This window comes from Labrus bergylta, chromosome 13, assembly GCF_963930695.1.
Source record: "Labrus bergylta chromosome 13, fLabBer1.1, whole genome shotgun sequence".
Taxonomy (NCBI): domain Eukaryota; kingdom Metazoa; phylum Chordata; class Actinopteri; order Labriformes; family Labridae; genus Labrus; species Labrus bergylta.
In genome coordinates this window covers 3,574,958-3,592,663 of record NC_089207.1, presented here as the reverse complement: position 1 = coordinate 3,592,663, position 17,706 = coordinate 3,574,958, and the positions used below count along the sequence as shown (strand labels likewise).

Sequence of the window (17,706 nt, the reverse complement as noted above, 5' to 3'; positions counted from 1 at the left end):
CAAACTTTTGCATTTTAGCCGTGTCATTGCACATAGAGCAGTGCAGCAGAAAAAGCACATCAGGCTGTACACTTTACAAACAAAGTCTTAAATGAAGCAGCTTTGTAATCTCCTCTTAGTCTACTGTATAGAGCATTTTAGCTTCTTCAGATCATTGTTACTTTTACACCCTGCTGCAGCATTCCTTAACTATTCCAGATCACCCTTTCAGCAGAAAATCTTTTCAATTTAAAAAGCTATACACAGCAGACAGATATTTAGCAAGTAGCTGATAAACACATCATAGAATTAATCTGTTTAAGAGACAGATAGGCTTTATTCCCTGAGTAAGCAAGCACCAGAAACACAGCTTCAGAAATAGTCGTCACATAAAAAGGAAAGCCCTGTTTAAAAAAAGGTTTAAGGCGGGAAAAATATTTACAGCATGCAGCTTAACATGACCACAGTCACTGGACTCATGGTCTCTTTTTTGGGGAGCCAAGTCCAAAGCTGTGCTATTACTGATATTTTTAAAATGACGATGAAGGAAGTATAGCCTAGGTCTATTATACAAACAAATAGGTTAACTTACTAAAATTGAAGTAGGCTAAAAAAACATCAACTACAAAGACATTTTAGGAAAGGCCTAAAGCCTCCAGTACATTTGCACTCGGTAAATACTTAGCTTGGGTGAGTGGTGCAGTTTTCCTCAATTTCTCAGTTGTTTGGTGCTGGGGAATCTGCCACCATCAAGACTTATCTCTCCCAGATACTTAACCAAAAGTAATGTAGTAAAAAGAAAAGGCCACAAGCATTAGTCACCTAATATGCAACAGATATGACTTAAAACTTGATGTGATAGGGACACTAGTTTGTGAAATGCACTTTGAGTAACAGTAGTGTTTGAACAGTATCATCACGATGTTAACTTCAGGCAGGCAACATGTCCGACGGAAACAGTTAAATTTACCGCCAATTTTGCTACTTCTTCTTCGTTGGTTTTTTTAAAGGCGGTTGGCAACCAGCATAGAAGGTGCACTAGCGCCACCCTCTACAGTGTACACGTCGCAGCGATTTTTTATTATTTAGACGGCGTAGTTGCGCAATATGAGTTTTTCAGTCGGTTGTTTGTTAAATGCCTTACCTGAAAAGCCTTTGACAATTACTTACTCCACTTGGTTGTCTTCTTCCTGTACTTAGGTTATCAGAATTGGATCTTTTTAAATCTTTGGTTCCTCTTGGTCTCAGCTCGTGTTGTTGGGTTCTTGTGTTTCCTGGGTTCTTGTGATGGTTCTTGTGATGGTCAGGTTATATATGTCTGTTGGGTATCGTGCACTATGGGTTCTTTTCTGTTGAATTGTATTTCATTATTTTTAGTATTTAGTATTTGTTATGTTCTTGCTGTTGTTTATGTTCTTCTGTGTTTGGTTTAGTTTGTTCTTGTTTTTGCTGTTTGTCAAAGCACTTTGTAAACCTGTGTTTTTAAAAGGTGCTATATAAATAAAGTTATTATTATTATTATTATTATTATAATTTCAATTAATGAAAGAGAAACATTTATTGAGACTTACTGGAAGTTTAGCACAATTTCATATTTGCACTCTCATATTTCAATTGTTCTTTTTAGATAAGTAGCATACTGTATAGTTTATAGATACAGGTCTGTATTCTACTGTATTCTTTGTAGCCTCGTGTATGTTCTGAAACAATAATTAAAGGCCTATTTTAAAGTTTTACTGGTTAATTGTGATTGGAATATCGCTTTTGAATGTAACTAGGCCTAGATGTAGCCTACAGTGCAAATCCCTATAAAAATGAATACAACCAAAAAAATACAAACTTTTGCTTATATGAATGTAAAGCTGGAGTTGCCTGCCTTGCCTATATTGTCCAGCCCTAGAGCTTTGTGTAGCCTACGTGTGAAACTTGGGAGTCAAAAAGTCGTGAATCATTGTTCCTTTGTAATGTTGCAGCAGTTTCGGCAGTAACTCAGTCATTCTTCTAAAACCAACTTTATTTCTCCCCAAGGACAGAGGCTCATCTTTTTGCAGTATTTACATTATACAGTACAAGTTCAATATCTGTACAATTCCCTGGGAAACCTAGAGAGAGAGAGTCAAACCGCAAAGTGGTCATACAATTAAGAAACAGAAATTGCAAAAAAATAAAATAACACACTTAAAACGAGTTTCCAGACATTCCGCTTGCTTCAGCCTTAAAACAACAGAATAAGCCTTTGCCAGGGAACGAGGACAAAGAAAATTCATTTAAAAAAAAAAAAATTAAATAACATCAGAGAGGTTATGAAATGGTTAAGACTTGTCCAAGGCCTTTTGGACCATTTAAACCATTAACGTACCGTTTATGTACCATTGGACAGCATAAATTTGAATAAATATAGGCAGAGGACTTCTCTCGACTCGTCTTGCAGCCGGGTCGATGCCATAAACACAGATGATGGATAGTGATGAACACACCAACAGTTTAGTGAGTAATCTCCTTCCCTATTGTGTTTCAAGGAATGTCATCATGGAATGGGTGGTCAAAGTCTGTTCATCATCACTTCGGTGATTCCTTATTTTATCACAGAAAATAGGCAAATATGACTCCAACCTTAGAGCAAATACACACTTTCATCTCAAACAAGCACAAAAGGACCCTGCTGACAGATTCACTGTTGTCCTCTCAAATGAAACAACCAACTTTAAGTCATGCGCGTCATTGTGTAGATTTCAAGATATTCAGGTAGATATGGTACTCCTCAGAGGTTTGTCTCATCCCAGGTCGGGTCATTCATACTCTTTAACACTCTCCTCACAACTTTTTCCAGATCCTTCCGTGCTCTCTGCTCCTCTTCCAATGACCTCTTCATCTTCTTGGTATCCTACAAGGTAAAATGACAATGTCATGTATGTTATTTATAAACAGAGAGTCTACCTAATTAAACTGAAAGTCACAATTTCCAGTTACTCACTTGTTTCAGCTCTTGTACCTCATCCCTCAGGGCGTACACCACATCCACCAGGCTCCTTAAAGTAATATGATAAAGTCATGTCCACTAGACTGGTTATTAAAGGATAGGCCTGCATATCAAGTCCATCTTTAAAGACCACTCACCTACCTTGGTGCCGCAGACAGGTTATGAAAGTGCACAGGGTCAATTTAAAATTCCTGGCAGAGAAAAAGCAAAAGAGAGAGAATTGTCCAGTATCTTACTTGTCTTCTACTGCACTCTGTCCGTTGCGATTAGGACCCTCCCCAAGGACCTTCTTCTCTCCGGGGATGATCATTTGCAGCTCTGTTTCCTTACGCGGCCCTGTATCAAAACAGAAGATTGCTAAAAGACTTGTACATGGATGTCTCACCTTGTCGTAAGAGGACTTTTTGTAGTTACTTTTCTGAACATACTTAGTGGAACAAGGGACGCATTAAAGCGACAATAACAGAATATTTGCAGAATAATTGGTGGTAGAAGTAGAGTGTTAGTCATGCTCAGACCAGATACCAGATAAAAGCCAGAAGAAAGTGAAAGAAAGAGAGGCTGTGGAGTTATCTGGAAAAAAAACAACAACACATAAATTAATGAATTCATTCATATTTCCATTTTCTGTTGATCTGAAATTAACAAGAACTCCATCATCTTCCTAAATCACAACACACACTACACACAATCAGATAAGTCTTTCTAACAAAACCACCAGAATGCCAGTGTCTACCAAATGACAGATTTATTCAAAACTCATAATACAGCGTTTGGGACTGGAACACTTCAGCAGATTAAGACAAATACACTGAAGGCGCTGTTCTGCAGATAAGACGTGGTCACATGTGTAAACTGAATACAGCATTAGAGCACAAAGAGGACAATGTTGGTCAAAGACAGTCGGTCTCTTCACCCTGCCTGTCACACAGTATGTTTAAGTTTTAAAGACCACTGAATACACCTGTCACAAAGTTTAGCACATGATATAAGGACAGTGATATTCTCAGATCAAATACTCATAGAAGGTAGAATGGACTTTTTTTTTTTATTTTCTTGCTCCGTGACAACTATTATTTACAGAAAGGGAGACTATGTGCTCTTATATTTCAAGTCCATTCTGACAGTATTCTGAGGTTGAATGAGTAGTTTACATAGAAATGTTTCCTGTTTATTGGCTGTCTCTTGTTTCTTTTTCTTTCTTTTTTTTTTTTTTGAACCCCAATGCCTTTAAAACACAGGGTGAGAATTTACACTACGAATGAGCATTTACTTTACGGTAACACTAAATACTCAAGTCTACCTTTAGAACTATATCATACACACAAAAAGTACAGAATTTGACGGATTCTATTCCCCCACGCCCACTGGCCCGTTACATGATTGTGCAAAATAATTCAAACACTTCATGTTATAATTTGCAGTGTAAACTTTCATACAGACCAATTAAATAAAATAAAAAAAACCTTCAAGGGACCATTTTGTAAACATTGACATACAGAATAAAATATAAATTAAAAAAGAAAATCACCTGTATAAAAAATAATGAATACAATACAGAAATCATTTTAAAAACACTAAATAGTGCTGTAACATGGACCAATATATTTCATACTTCATTAGCATTGCTTGCTGTTAGAGGAGATAGACTCTAAGTGGATGCCAACCTGTACTTTAATACCAACACTGGAAAAATACTTCTTCATAAAAATAGTCATTAATGCAAGAGAGAACCTGGAAAACATGGTAAACCTCGCAAACCAGACAACATAAAGCCATGTCTGGCTAACAAGGCTGTAGCATAGGTGCTAGTTTGTTGCATGGGATGTTAATTTTATTAAGATATCTTGGTCAAATTATCACGCTATTCCAGTAAAGGAATAGGTCAGCATTTTGCGAAATGTGCTAATTGGCTTTTCTTGTTGAGAGTTTGATTGGAAAAAGGTTTCCACCCTTTTGTCCAATTAGCTACAGCTAGCAGCTGGTTAGCTTGGCTTTGCATACATACAGAAAGCAGAGGAAACTACTAGCCTAGCTTGTTTATACAGATGTGTTGTTCTCTGACAACGTGGCACAAAAATACTTTGTGAGCGAGGCAGAGACCTTGTGTTCAGCCATGTTGTGTCAGGCTTAGCATTGAGGCTGTTAACAGTGAAACAGCTAGCCTTGCTCTGTCCAAAGGTTTAAAAAAACACAACTTCCAAAGCGCACCAATTAACAAATTCACTCGTTTTTGTACCATACATTTGAAAAGTGAACTCAGAGCTGTAATTTTGTCTCCTTTTCAACAACAGCTGTTACCTCATCTCCTAGCCTGTATGCTAAGCTAGGCTAAGCTGCTTCTAGCTAAAGCCTCACTTTGACAGGGCAGTTCTGTGAGTGGAGTCAATCATCCCATCTAACTCTCAGGGAGAAAATGATATTGACAAAAAGTCAGAGTATTTGATCGACTTGTAGGGGGTCTCTAAACAAAAGGCATTTGATTTGCATTAAAGGACTGTAGCTGTGCGATGCTGTAGGTTTGTAGCTTGTTAGCGTCAGGCTAGTTTAAGTAGACCTTTTTTTGTTTTGTAAATGTATTAACTCAAGGTCTACAACTAAATATAAATGCAACCCTGTAGAACCGCTGAAGATCAAGCTTTAAAGGACGATGCTTGGGAGACTTCACAATACAGCAAATTATTCAAAATGAATGAATTAAAGGGCCAGTTCACCGCAAATACAAAAAGAAAGGTAAGCCTACTGTCCTGGGGATTTCTTCACCCACCACATTACCAATGTAGCTTGTAGGATTATATGAAGTGGATTTCAAACTGTTATAAGTGAGGTCTTTGGCTTATCCATGTATGCATGCTTTTTTTTTTTAAACAAAATTTTAGGTGAATTGACCCTTTAATTCATAATTTTTAGTCCACTAGCTGGAGAACGCTTTAGTAGATTATATGTGTATGTGATAATCATCTCTTCCTGTAGCAGCTACAGCAAAACAATAACCAATGTTTTATTAACTATTCAAACTAAACAAAGACTTTTAGGATTTAGTAGCTTTTGGTCATGTGGGTACATTTTAATCCTGCTAAGCACTTGCGACATTAGTCAGGACTCAGATTATGAAAATGACATGAAATTATAACAGAATTGGATATTTTATTTGCATGCTGTTATATTTAGCAGGCGACAGGAGCATATGTGCCTGGACCTGTGCATGTGTGTATGACATCTGTGCTATGTTTGAGAATACATACTCTAGAAACACATACTGGAGAAAAAGTAGTAAATGGTCATTTAGAATACACTCGTTCCTGAATTACATCTGAATATCAGACAGGAAAAGCTCAGTCCCCACCGTTCCCTCCCACTGGTTATCCCTCCCCTTTATTCCACTCCAACATCCCTGTACTCCCTTTGCTGAGAGAGTCCGCCAAATTTGATGGTCAAACAAGGGGAGTGGTCACATTCATGATAAATTAACAATAAATACTGAACACCTACTGCATGACAACTACATGAAGAGAGGAGGCACATAAAAGGGAAAGTGGCAAGGCAACAGGGAGATGCTTAAAACATCTTAAAACAAACAGTCTAAAAATAAATAAACCGAATAAGTTAACAAAAAAAAAATCAACAAATATAATAGAAAATAAATAGATAAATAAAAAAATCTAGTTTCTTTTCATACATTGAAGGTAAAAGAGGTAAGCCCGCTTGTACATTACATTACAGCACAGCGAGGCAGTACTGTACGTTCTTTAGTTCTGGTGAGAGATGCAACTCTTGCGCGGCACTGAACCCATCCTGTAACTGTGGGTGGTCCAGATGGAGTCATAGTCAGAGTCCTCTGACAAGTCAGAGGACAACTCAGGCCTCGAAACGCTGCTACGGCGGCCCGGTGGGTCCACGCTGGACCGGTCTGCATCTGCCAGCACGTGGTTGTGCATCAGGTCAGTGCCCTGCCAGGCTGGTTTTTGGGCAAGACGGAGTTTTTTCGAATGCAGATGGTGAAAAGGTTGGGTGAGGTGAAAAAAAAAAAAAAAAGAGTGGCAGTGCAGCGGGGGTTGTATATGCAGCCGTAACAGATGGAAAATAATAATAACCAATGAGAGAAGCAGGATGGGATAATGCGGTAATTTGATATATGTATGGTGAAAATAAATCATGATGGAAAAGAAGGAACACAAGGTAAACCACAGCAATGCCAAAAAAAGTGAGGGATGGAGGAGAGAGACAGAAGAGAAGATACTGTTAGAAAGATCAGTTCAGAACACCAGTGTTAAAGACAGGCTTTGAGTTACAGAATAACAGGTATAGCAGTATGAAGACAGAAAGCTTCTCTTCTTCACATCTCCGGTCTTGTTTGCATGCACATGTAAGGTTTTTGTATTTTCTTACTGGAGTTCAGAGTCTGCCTGGTTTTCGCGCTGGTGCAGTATGCCTCGATAACTTTCAGGATCTGGGCATCTTCTTCCAGAGCAGCTGTGCCTGCACAAAGAAGAGTTGAAAGAAAGGGGGAAATATGAGTATACATGTTTATTTACTTCAGCTGTCTAACCTCTGCTTCCTACTGCTATACACAATAAGCACACAAAAGACCAAAAAAAAAAAAAAAAACCTGCACATTTTGGGAGGTATGCTTATTTATCTTCTTGCCGAGAGTGAGATGATTAAACATATTTTGAAACAAAGTCGTGATGTAATAGCGATAAAAGAGATACGATTCAAATAGTGGACGATGATAGAATTTACAAGTTTTGTTTTTATACGAGACTGCAAAAAACCGGTTGATACAAATATTAAAATTCTAAAATAATTAATGAAATAAGAGTTATGAGAAGGTTATAGTAAATAAATTAGTTAACTTCTACCTCTCAAGTCCCCCTTACAAGCACCTTCTCTCTATCACTTCTTGTATCCTTTCTTAGGTATTTCATATAGTTTTGTCGTTTTGCTGGTCGTAGTCTGATGTGTGTATATTGATGTCTTAGTATTTTGCTGTCTTTATTTTTTTTACTGTATTTTGCCTTATTTGTTATTTATATATCACCAATTTTGTCACTCTATTGCACCTAATAAAAAATAAAAAAATAAAAAAGTGATGGGTTTAAGAGAAAGAGCAAATACAGCCAATAAACCTTGTGAAAGGTTTCAAATCCGTTTTTTAAAAGAACAAACAGCTTGCAAGTCTCATCTTCTCAGGGGGGCGGGGCCTAAAAAACAGGTCTCTTTCCCTAGACTGTGGAAATGTGGTAGCAGAGCCTTGGCTGTTTATTAAGTAAGAAGCTACGACCAGTAGGCCTCGCTAAACTTAGCAAGAAGAGGGGGGGGGGGGGGGGTTCTGTTGTTATTGGTTCTCTCATGCAGCTCTTGATAAAGATGCAAATAAGACATTTCTCTTTCAGAAAGAAAAAAATCTGATGAATCGAAATCCAATGAAACTCTAGACAGTTCAGAAACGTACTCTTTCTCAACGCAAATTCTTCCTCAGACTGTTTCCTCTCGGGCTTGCGCTTGGGAAGGAGCTTCTTTACACTCTTAGGGCTTTTACTGAGATCCTGAAAGAGGAAGGGAAAAGCAGAAAACAAAGAGACAACAGTATAATAATGAGGAGTTCCAGACATAGAAAAAAACATGTTGAGGAGACCATGAGTACATGAACAGACAGTCCCTCACCTCCTTGTAGCAGAGGGCAGCAGAGGGGCGTAGAGGAGGTGCAGGTCGCAAACAGCTCAGGCTCCAGGGTTTGGGGGTGTTGGGTGGTTCCAGTGGGCCCCACATCAAGGTGCTGTGAGACGTTCCGTGGGAGGAGGGGTGAGGCAGGGTGTGGTAAGTGGGAGCCACCGTCATGGCTCTCCCCTCAGCGTGCCGGGACGGTGTGAGAGGGTGAGATGGGAGCTGAGGAACGAAACACAAAACAACAGATTTTACAACTTCTATCAAAGAAAGAATGGTCAGCCCCTCCGTTGAAATTCAAGATTCAAGATTCAAGATTTGTATTTGTCACGTGCTCATACAGATGTGCAGTGAAATGTAAAGACTGTTCCGCAAGGCCATGCAATAACACTCAATTACTAAAACACGTAAATACAGTAATATAGAAATATAATGTCAAATTAAAAAAATAAATATTTGAATATACAAAATATAAGAGAATGTAAACAATGTAAAGTGTCCAGGGTGTCAGGGTGAAATGTGTTTGTTGGTAGAGTAACTCAGTCCAAAGCTATGATGACAGTTTTTGAACATGACAGCAGAGAAGGACATTAAACCCTAATAAAATATTTTCAAAACGTACACAAAGATATCACTGGTCGCTACTTGCAGGATATAAACGTCTATCTAAATTTCCTATTTTGTGCTCTTTAGAAAAACTTTTTTTTTTCCTCAGATGCTTGTTAAAGCCACTCTCATCAGTTTTTATTTTAATAAATAAAGGCTGTGCTTTTTCTGCAGGCAGCCGCTTTCTGCTGCAAACGCTCTCTCCTCATTGAAAACAAAAAAGACACTGAAACTCAGAAAAAAATGCTAGGTGGACACAGGGCGTGTCAGAGTGTTAAAGAGGTCATATTCTGCCCTTTTTGGGGTTCGTATATTTATTCTATGTACCTACTAAAGTATGTTCACAATAGCTAAAGTTCTAAAAAAGTGTCTGTTTTCATGTCCTGCCACTCCACGCACCGGCTCTCTTCTGACTCTCTCTCTAAGTGCCCACGTTCAGAGTCCCCACGTGTGCCAAGTCTGATCTGATTGGTTGGCCTGTCGGCTCTACCTTAAATGGTCAGTCGCTCAGCACGGTTCTCGGAAATGTCACGCCCATTTTACCATATTGGGAATGCAGCCACTTTGGCTCCGAGGGGAGCAAAAACATTAACACCTTAGCACTACTGTGCTACCGCAGGCTACGGCATATCGTGGGCGTGCTACAGAAGTTAACGGGTGTGCAACATGAGCTGCTCGGCTTGCCACAACGAGCCAATGGGCTTAGATCAGTGATCTCACACTGACAAGACGTCACACTGGCAATTTTTTTTCGAGGGGGGCTAGAACCGAGCGTTACACGCAGCTAATGCTACAGCTAACAGGAGGACGTAGGAGAAGTTGCGTTTCCGTGGACTTTGTATTTTTGCACATAGATGTGTCTAAACATGCACAGGACACTTGGAAAACACTAAAGAGCATATAAAACCAGAAAAAGCAGAATATGACCCCTTTAACTTTGCACTGGGAACCACTGATTAGACAGAAAATGATCTGTATTAGGGAATGAAATATTAGCTCCTGACCGTGTGGCAGGGAACAGTGAGCGGTTTGTGGCTGGGCGCTGTGGCCGCAGTGTGCTTGATCTGTCGGGGCAGGTGTTCAGACCAGTCCTGCAGGTCCTGCTGGTTGGTACACACCACTGTAAGACGGTCAAACATCGTACCTGCAGGGACAAAGATGATGATGTCGGTGAAGGAATCATCTGTAAATGAATCACACTCAACATCTTACTCATTAAGAGCCTTACCGTTTAGCTCAAAGGCGTTTTTATGAGCTTCACAGTCTTCAAGTTTGGTCACCGTCATGCTGGCCAGGGGCAATTTTCCCTTCATGGGTGATAAACTCGCATTAGAATTAAGACGTAACAGAGAAAAGGCTTTTCATGAAATGAATGCTAATGTTCAACACTGGAGGGGGGGGGGGACTAAACGTAGGAAAGGTTTATTTTCTGACCTGGAATATGAAGCCGCTCATCCTGGGGCTGGCGGACAACATGAGGAGGACGTGAGGGAAGAGCATGAGGTAACGCTCACTCTTTTCCTAATGAACAGGAAAAGGTTTAAGAATTAGAAAAAAGAAACAGATAAAAAAAATCAAAACAATAGAAAATATTTAAGTACCAGCCAGAGCAGCAACACCCTATCATTAAAAATATGTGACAAAGGGAAAACATTCAGATAAAAATGTTTACAGATAATGGATATGGCTGATGTGATCTGTGTCACTGTAGGAAAGGAGGTGTGACTAGTAAACTTTGAAAACAGCAGATAACATTTTCAATTTGACGTTGTAAATATGCATCATATGTCTCCAACATCAATTTCTCATCTTAAAAACATCCAGAAGTTAATTCAGTGAGTAGAAAACCTTGAAAAACACTCTGTAGTTTGTCTTCTCCTCCTTAATGCTGAGCAGACAGTAAAGGTCGAGAGCAGAGCAATTCGATCACTGGGCCAGTTTTTTTTTTTTTTTTTTAAAGCAGATGTAACAAGACTTTCGCATTGTAAACGATACATGTTGGATGTAATAAATGCTGATTATCTGGATTATTTTGGAAACATTTTCAGCGCTTAATATTTCAAATCACATGAATATTCTTCACTTCCTTTTTTTGTCTTTACTTTTTATTGTTTCCACCCTTGAGGCCCCTTTCCTTAGATGTTGCGGGTGACCAAGAGGAGGGTCGTGAGATGCCTTTCAAAAAGTGTTACTAATGTTTGGATAGACCCATTAGTGCGTGTGTGTGGCGCTGCGCTGCGCTGCATTATATGCCTTAACCTCATTCAGGGACAGTGGGGGTCCCCGTACTCTGGCCCCCTTATTTTGGGGGTTCAGGAGATATAAAGTTTGGAATCCCCAAATAAATAACTTCTAGTGGATCTGATATTAGCAACAGTTTCTGGGACAATACAGTGATCATGGTGTTGGTGGGTGAAGCTCATACCTCTGAACCAGGACTCTGGACTAAGACCTGGCTCATGTAGAGCACAGAGCCCAGGGTCTTAATGTCGTCCCCCTCCCACAGCCGGATGGCCTCAGTGAGAATCTGCAGCTCCAGTTCCTTGCGCTTCCGCACCTCCTGGCACTGAGACTGGCACAACGAATGCAAACAACTATTTAACCCCTGTGCCATCATTTATCTTATTTGATAGGAGACTTTCATACATACTACAACAGACGGGAGAGGAAGAGAGACCCGCTTACAGATAGGTTTTTGAAAGATGCCATGCACTTCTGTATGTCTGGCCGATCCGGATGACTCTCCTGGAGGAAAATAATAAAACAATGTTGGTTATTAAAAGACGCATCATGACAACACAACATGCTTTAGACGGATGTTTGGATGCACACCTCCATGTGCCTCTCCAGCTCTTTGAGTAAAGTGGGGTACTTGTCGAGTCTCATGAAGGGTTTACTGAGACCCGTAGTCAGGGTGAGGATCCCAGGACTGACTGCACCCCTCCCCTCCATGAACTCCCCCAATACGTCACTACAAGAGGAGAGAAAAGAGAGAGAGACAGAATGTAACTCACTTTCATTCAAAAATAACATTCATAGAAACACTGAACATCAAGCCTGTCAGTTACCCGCTCCCACTAACGATCAATCAATCAAACTTTATTTATATGGCACCTCTCAGACAAATTAAATTGCAGTTCAAAGTGCTCTACAAGAGTGCAGAAAAGTTATTGACGAAAAAGTAGTTTATAAAATCATTGAGAGACTAATGCACACCGATAAGAATTAAAAAAAATATGTATAAAAATGAAAAATAAATAAATAAAATGATTATGACTATGAAGAGGTCTTCCCCACTGTTAAAGCAGGGAGATGACATCGCTGCAGCGCAGAGGGAACCCCATCGTCCTCACCTTCCAACCAGCCATGCCACGTTTCCTTTGTTAGGCTGTTCTTAGTTTGTTTTGTGTTAAGTGTTGTAGGGTTGAATCGTCAGGTAATCATGCTTTTGGTTAGTTAGGGAGGTAAGTTGGTTGTAGTTTGTTTTCCTTGATTTATCAGGTTTGGTTCATTATCAGTTAGACTCGGTTTTGTTTGTTGTGTTTGGCACCGATTCACCCTGAAGCTTATTCTTATTTTCACTAATATGTTGCTGTACAATATTCCTTTATCATGAAACAAATTATTTTCTGGTAAAAACAAACATTAGATAGTCCTTCATGGCTGCTTGGGAAGTGAGGGATTTGGGCCTTTATTCATGTTGTGCCTTGACCTCCTCTAGTCGGGGCGTAACACTCTTTAAACTGACATTCAACTTCTCGACAAAATGTCAAAAATAATTCAAACATAAACCAAATGGGCCGCTGGTAGCGCAGTGGTTAGTGCGTGCACCCCATGTAAGGAGGCCCTGATCCTCCAAACAGGCGGCCCGGGTTCAAAGCCGACCTGTAGCTCTTTTCCATCATGTCGTTCTCCTATCTATCTCTAATAAAACGCATAAAATGTCCAAAAAGAAAACCCAAAAAAAGAGCATAAACCAAATAACAAGAAAACTGTACTGATTCAAATAAACTCTTACAACACCGATTATTAGACACTCAGCATAGTGAACAGCTTTTCATACAACAGCGCTGCAATGAGTCACACCATCATAAACATTCTATCTAAACCATTCTATCTAATATGCAGTTTATATTGATGCTACATTAGGTCCACAATTTAGACCTTTACCCCCTTCTACGCACGGTTAATTTGTTTTAAAAAAAAGCGTCTTTCCTTCCCCGTCTTAGAGCCGTTTTCCAATTATTTCTGCAAAAATAAAACTGCCACAGCTGCACTTGTGTTGATAAACAGCTGACTGCAGAGTCCTCACTTTGTGTTTGGAAATCCACAATAGCTGCCAAAACCAGCAAACAAACCGCTTCAACAATAACTTTAACAATAGAATATATAATACAGTTCTTTTTCCTTTTCTGTTGCAGCTGTTTCCCTTTTTAACTTAACCCCCTTCTTATTTCCTCAGACCTGCTGCATGATAATGTGTTGGAGACATAAATCTAAATGTTTAGACGTTGTGTAAACTTACCCGTGCTGGGTTAGTACATTGACAGCAGAGGGATGGTTGGAGCAGTAACCTGCATAAAGAGCCTTCATTTGTGTTATGAGGTTGAGGAAGAAGCCTCCGACTCTTTGCTGGCTCTCTGGAAGCCTGAAGAAAAACACAATATGATAAAATGATACAAAGATGCCAGGATGTAAAGTCAATTAAACATTGAGATTTGACACCAGCCCAACAATGGGATTTAATGTGAATTCAATGTCAGGACTTGACCACCCACAACGTCAAGATTATCCATCGATTAAACATTGTATTTGACATCAACCCAACATCGTAATTTGACATCAATTCAACGTTTGGGTAAGACGTCAGCCCGACATCGGGATCAACATCATTCAACATAGAGAAATGACTTCAGCCCAAAGTCAAGATTTGAGGTCAAGCCAACATCAGGGTTTTATGTGATTTCAACGTTTTTCATCAGCCCAACTTTGTGATTTGATGTCAATTAAACATCAGGATTTAATTTTAATTTAAATTTAAAAAATCTGGATTTGATTACATCACGTCATCGTTGGGATTTTACATCAATTGAACGTCTGAACTTGATGTCAGTTCAAAATGGAATTGATTTGAAGGCAGCAAATCATCTGGATTAAAGATCAGTTCAATGTCTTGATTTGGTTTCAATTCAACGTTGAGATTTGAAGACAGCTCTTTGGATTTGACGTCAATTCAACACTTTGGTTTGAGATCAATTTAACGTCAGGATTTTACAATACATTAATGTTTGGGTTTGTTGGGTTTAATGTTGGGATTTGACATCTAGTCTAACATCAGGATTTGACCTCAGCCCAGACAAGAAAACTGAAGTATATGGAAAAATAGCTTGATTTAGACTAAAAGAACAACATCTGATTTATTCCCTAGTCTATGATTTAATTTAACATCCCCTCAGTACAGTCATCCCACCACTAGATGTCCCTCTGCTTATTATTAAACAGTGAGGATACTGCAGTGGTGATGTGTTTCTGGGAAAGGGACTTACTTGGTGCACTCCTCCAGCGATTGGACAAGCATCTGCTGGAAGGTGCTGATCTCCTCAAGGTTTCCCAGAATAAGAGCCACATCCACGCTGCTCAATCTGGTGGAATAGATGAGAGGGCAAAAGAACATTAAACGACAACATACAAGTTGGTCATCTAAAAGAAAGTCAGGTTGAGATCTGTTGTTTTACAGTCAATAAAAATCAAATTGAACCGAAGCTCCTGGTATGTAACAATCATTGTTAAATAACCTAGATCAGGTCTCATCGAGCTTTATGGGCAAATGAGACGTACTTATCAATGCCCTGAAGAGGTCGTAGGTAGTTTGTCAAGAGGCTCTGAAGATCCTTGGAGTATTCTGTCTCTGTTTCTAAAATATTCTGCAACACCTGTAATAGAAAGGAACAGCTTCCATTTAAAAAAAGTCTTCAGAATAAACACCCTCAGATCACTATTTCAGTTTGTGCACTTCATGATTTGGTGTCACAGATGAGGAGTCCATAAATAATTATTAAATGTACTATTAAAATAAATATAAACACCTCAGAGCTACAAGTTGACCTGCAGATAGAATAAACATGGGGCAGGTTTAGAGTGTGAGCGACATCACTGATCAGTGCATTCACATATTCATATCTACATTTTTTATAGAATAAAAGTGTGAGATATGCTATCTGACTGACGATGTAACATTGTGAGTAGTTGATGTCATTAGTATAAACACACACATCACAGATATACTTGTAAATGGACAAGAAAATAATATCATTTCAAATACACATTATCATCATTTTTAATTGAAAGCAGAAATGTAAAAGATGTGTGCTGCATTGTGTGGCAGGGAGATGGAGAAAGAGCAGCTGTGATGACAGAATAACAAACAACTGTCCTCAGACATATTGGTCACAGAGCACAGAGCAATAGAGGTTGTAGAGGTTATGGTTAAAAAAAAAAAAAAAGAAACAGCCAGATTTTAAACCTGGTTCTTCATGGAATTGCTTTTTGGATTTTTGGGATTTACAAAATGGATAAATAGTAAATTGTAAAAGCATAGATACAAGCCTTGATAAAAAAAACAGGGCACTAATAAAACACATGTTGTTGGTGAAGAAAGGAAAAGACACAGATACAGAAATGAAAGTTGAGCAACTAGAAAGAGAAGAAAAGACAGAGTGAAGGATTATCCTTACCAGGTTATAGTACGTCTTGCTGATTGCAGAAGTGTCAAAGCCTTTAGGTGGGCTCTTCAGAGTGCCAGACTTAGGGGACACTTGTTTCAGAAACAGAATATTCAAATCAGTGCACAAAGTTCTTCCTGTACATTTTTTCTCCCTATATCCACAATTTCCCAGTTTGGGATCAATAAAGTAATTCTATTCTAGTCTATATATATTACAAGTTAATTTTATACATGTTACTGTCTCAAATATACTTAATATGTTTCATACATGGATTGCATTGTATCAACAATTTAATTCTCTCCCGCTGCCTTATGTGTTTTTTTTGTTTTTATACGACCCTGTGAGGATTGTTCTGCTGAGCTTAAAAATATAATATCACCATCAGCCAGGTGCCAATAAGAATTATATGAGGGTCTTTCTTGACAAATGTCCCGACCACTTGTATTTACACTCATCACAAACTGACCAACTCATGTAGGAGTATTGAATAGACGACGTTAGTCATTTTAAGCTGCCACCTTCTGCCACATGTTTCACAAAACACAGAAACAACAGACCACAGCGGGCCTACAGAGGCAACAGCTGTGTGACTGTCCCAAGGCCAGATGGGACGGGGACGACAAAGAAAACTGCGATTCAGAGTAATGTTTGTTTTGATTTTTCTGTCTGGGAAAGAAACAAGTGTTTGGAAAATGTTGAAATCTTACTCGCTGCTCTGTAATCCTTTCACTCATAAAGGAGGAAGTCTTTTGAATTATGTAATATAAAAGATAAAAGACCTGGCTCTGGTGTTATTATTTTCAATCAAATTGAATTTTGTGTAGCTCTATTCGTACTGTGATGTAAGAACAACCTGACACGTGAATTTCCTTTCAGGCTCAATTGAGTTCTACACACGATCTATCCCACCAAAATTGCTAGTTGGTCAAAACAAATAAAATAAAGGGCGTATGAGTCACAACACAATTGTGCTACTGTTTAAAAATATCTCCAAAAAGGTAGTCGAGTTACTCACCAGAGCCTTTGACCTCGCGAACATAGTTGCTAGGAAACCACCCGCTCCTTCCGTTGAGCAGCCCTTCCCACCAGCCGCCGTCCTCCTGCCGAGTCACGCTGATGATGTCTCCCTTATCGAAGGTGAGCTCATCCTCGTTGGTCTGCTGGAAGTTAAAACGTGCCTTCACCAGCAGCTGCTGCCCGCTGTTTTCTGACATGTCCTGTGACGTGACATCAGGTGGGGTCAGGCAGAGGGAGAGAGAGCGGAGACAGGAGATGAGACACTGGTGACAATGTTTTGATTTTGTCTGAAGAATTGTGAGTTAAGTTAGCAAAGAAGGACACGTGTCATCGAGAAGTGCTTTGACACCAAACATCCATTTGACCACGTTGTGAAATATATGGAAATAAATATTTTGTAACAACTATTACTCAGAAATCTTTCCATGCTGCAGAAATGTTTCCACACAACCGTCAAGTTACAATTCCACTGTCACTTTGGTCTGCACCATTTAAACCATAACCTGTAAACATTAAAGACAGGGATGGTCAAACAATTCCCTCAGTGCTCCGTCTGCACCCACCCCCTCCCCTCTGTGCACCATCAAAAGCCACGCCCCCTCAATTAAAGGTACAGGCACCACTGGTCCAGAAGCAGACCTCAGCTCATGCTTTGAGTGTGGGCTCGTGCACACAAGGGGTAGAGAACGAGCAGGGAGACAGGGAGGCTTCTGATTGGTTAATCAGATTGGT

The 17,706-nt window shown here is 39.4% G+C and overlaps 1 protein-coding gene across 2 annotated transcripts in view; it reads right to left on the bottom strand.

Annotated features, from left to right (window-relative positions):
- Positions 1-1,972: 1,972 nt before the first annotated feature.
- arhgef7a (Rho guanine nucleotide exchange factor (GEF) 7a) overlaps positions 1,973-17,706 on the bottom strand; it is a 34,992-nt gene continuing 19,258 nt past the window's right edge. The window contains exons 5-21 of one of the 2 annotated variants that reach the window (XM_020648367.3): positions 16,973-17,174; positions 15,967-16,046; positions 15,071-15,165; positions 14,779-14,874; positions 13,758-13,880; positions 12,065-12,203; positions 11,918-11,977; positions 11,658-11,804; positions 10,667-10,753; positions 10,461-10,539; positions 10,237-10,376; positions 8,627-8,848; positions 8,415-8,508; positions 7,349-7,438; positions 3,196-3,295; positions 2,954-3,008; positions 1,973-2,863 (exon numbers count right to left, since the gene is read on the bottom strand). In XM_020648367.3, coding sequence (XP_020504023.1) covers positions 2,741-2,863; positions 2,954-3,008; positions 3,196-3,295; positions 7,349-7,438; positions 8,415-8,508; positions 8,627-8,848; positions 10,237-10,376; positions 10,461-10,539; positions 10,667-10,753; positions 11,658-11,804; positions 11,918-11,977; positions 12,065-12,203; positions 13,758-13,880; positions 14,779-14,874; positions 15,071-15,165; positions 15,967-16,046; positions 16,973-17,174 — 1,932 coding nt within the window. In that variant the 3' untranslated portion in view covers positions 1,973-2,740. Of the gene's footprint in view, positions 2,864-2,953; positions 3,009-3,195; positions 3,296-3,688; positions 6,918-7,348; positions 7,439-8,414; positions 8,509-8,626; positions 8,849-10,236; positions 10,377-10,460; positions 10,540-10,666; positions 10,754-11,657; positions 11,805-11,917; positions 11,978-12,064; positions 12,204-13,757; positions 13,881-14,778; positions 14,875-15,070; positions 15,166-15,966; positions 16,047-16,972; positions 17,175-17,706 lie in introns of those variants that run through there. The other variant, XM_020648369.2, reaches the window with a different exon arrangement.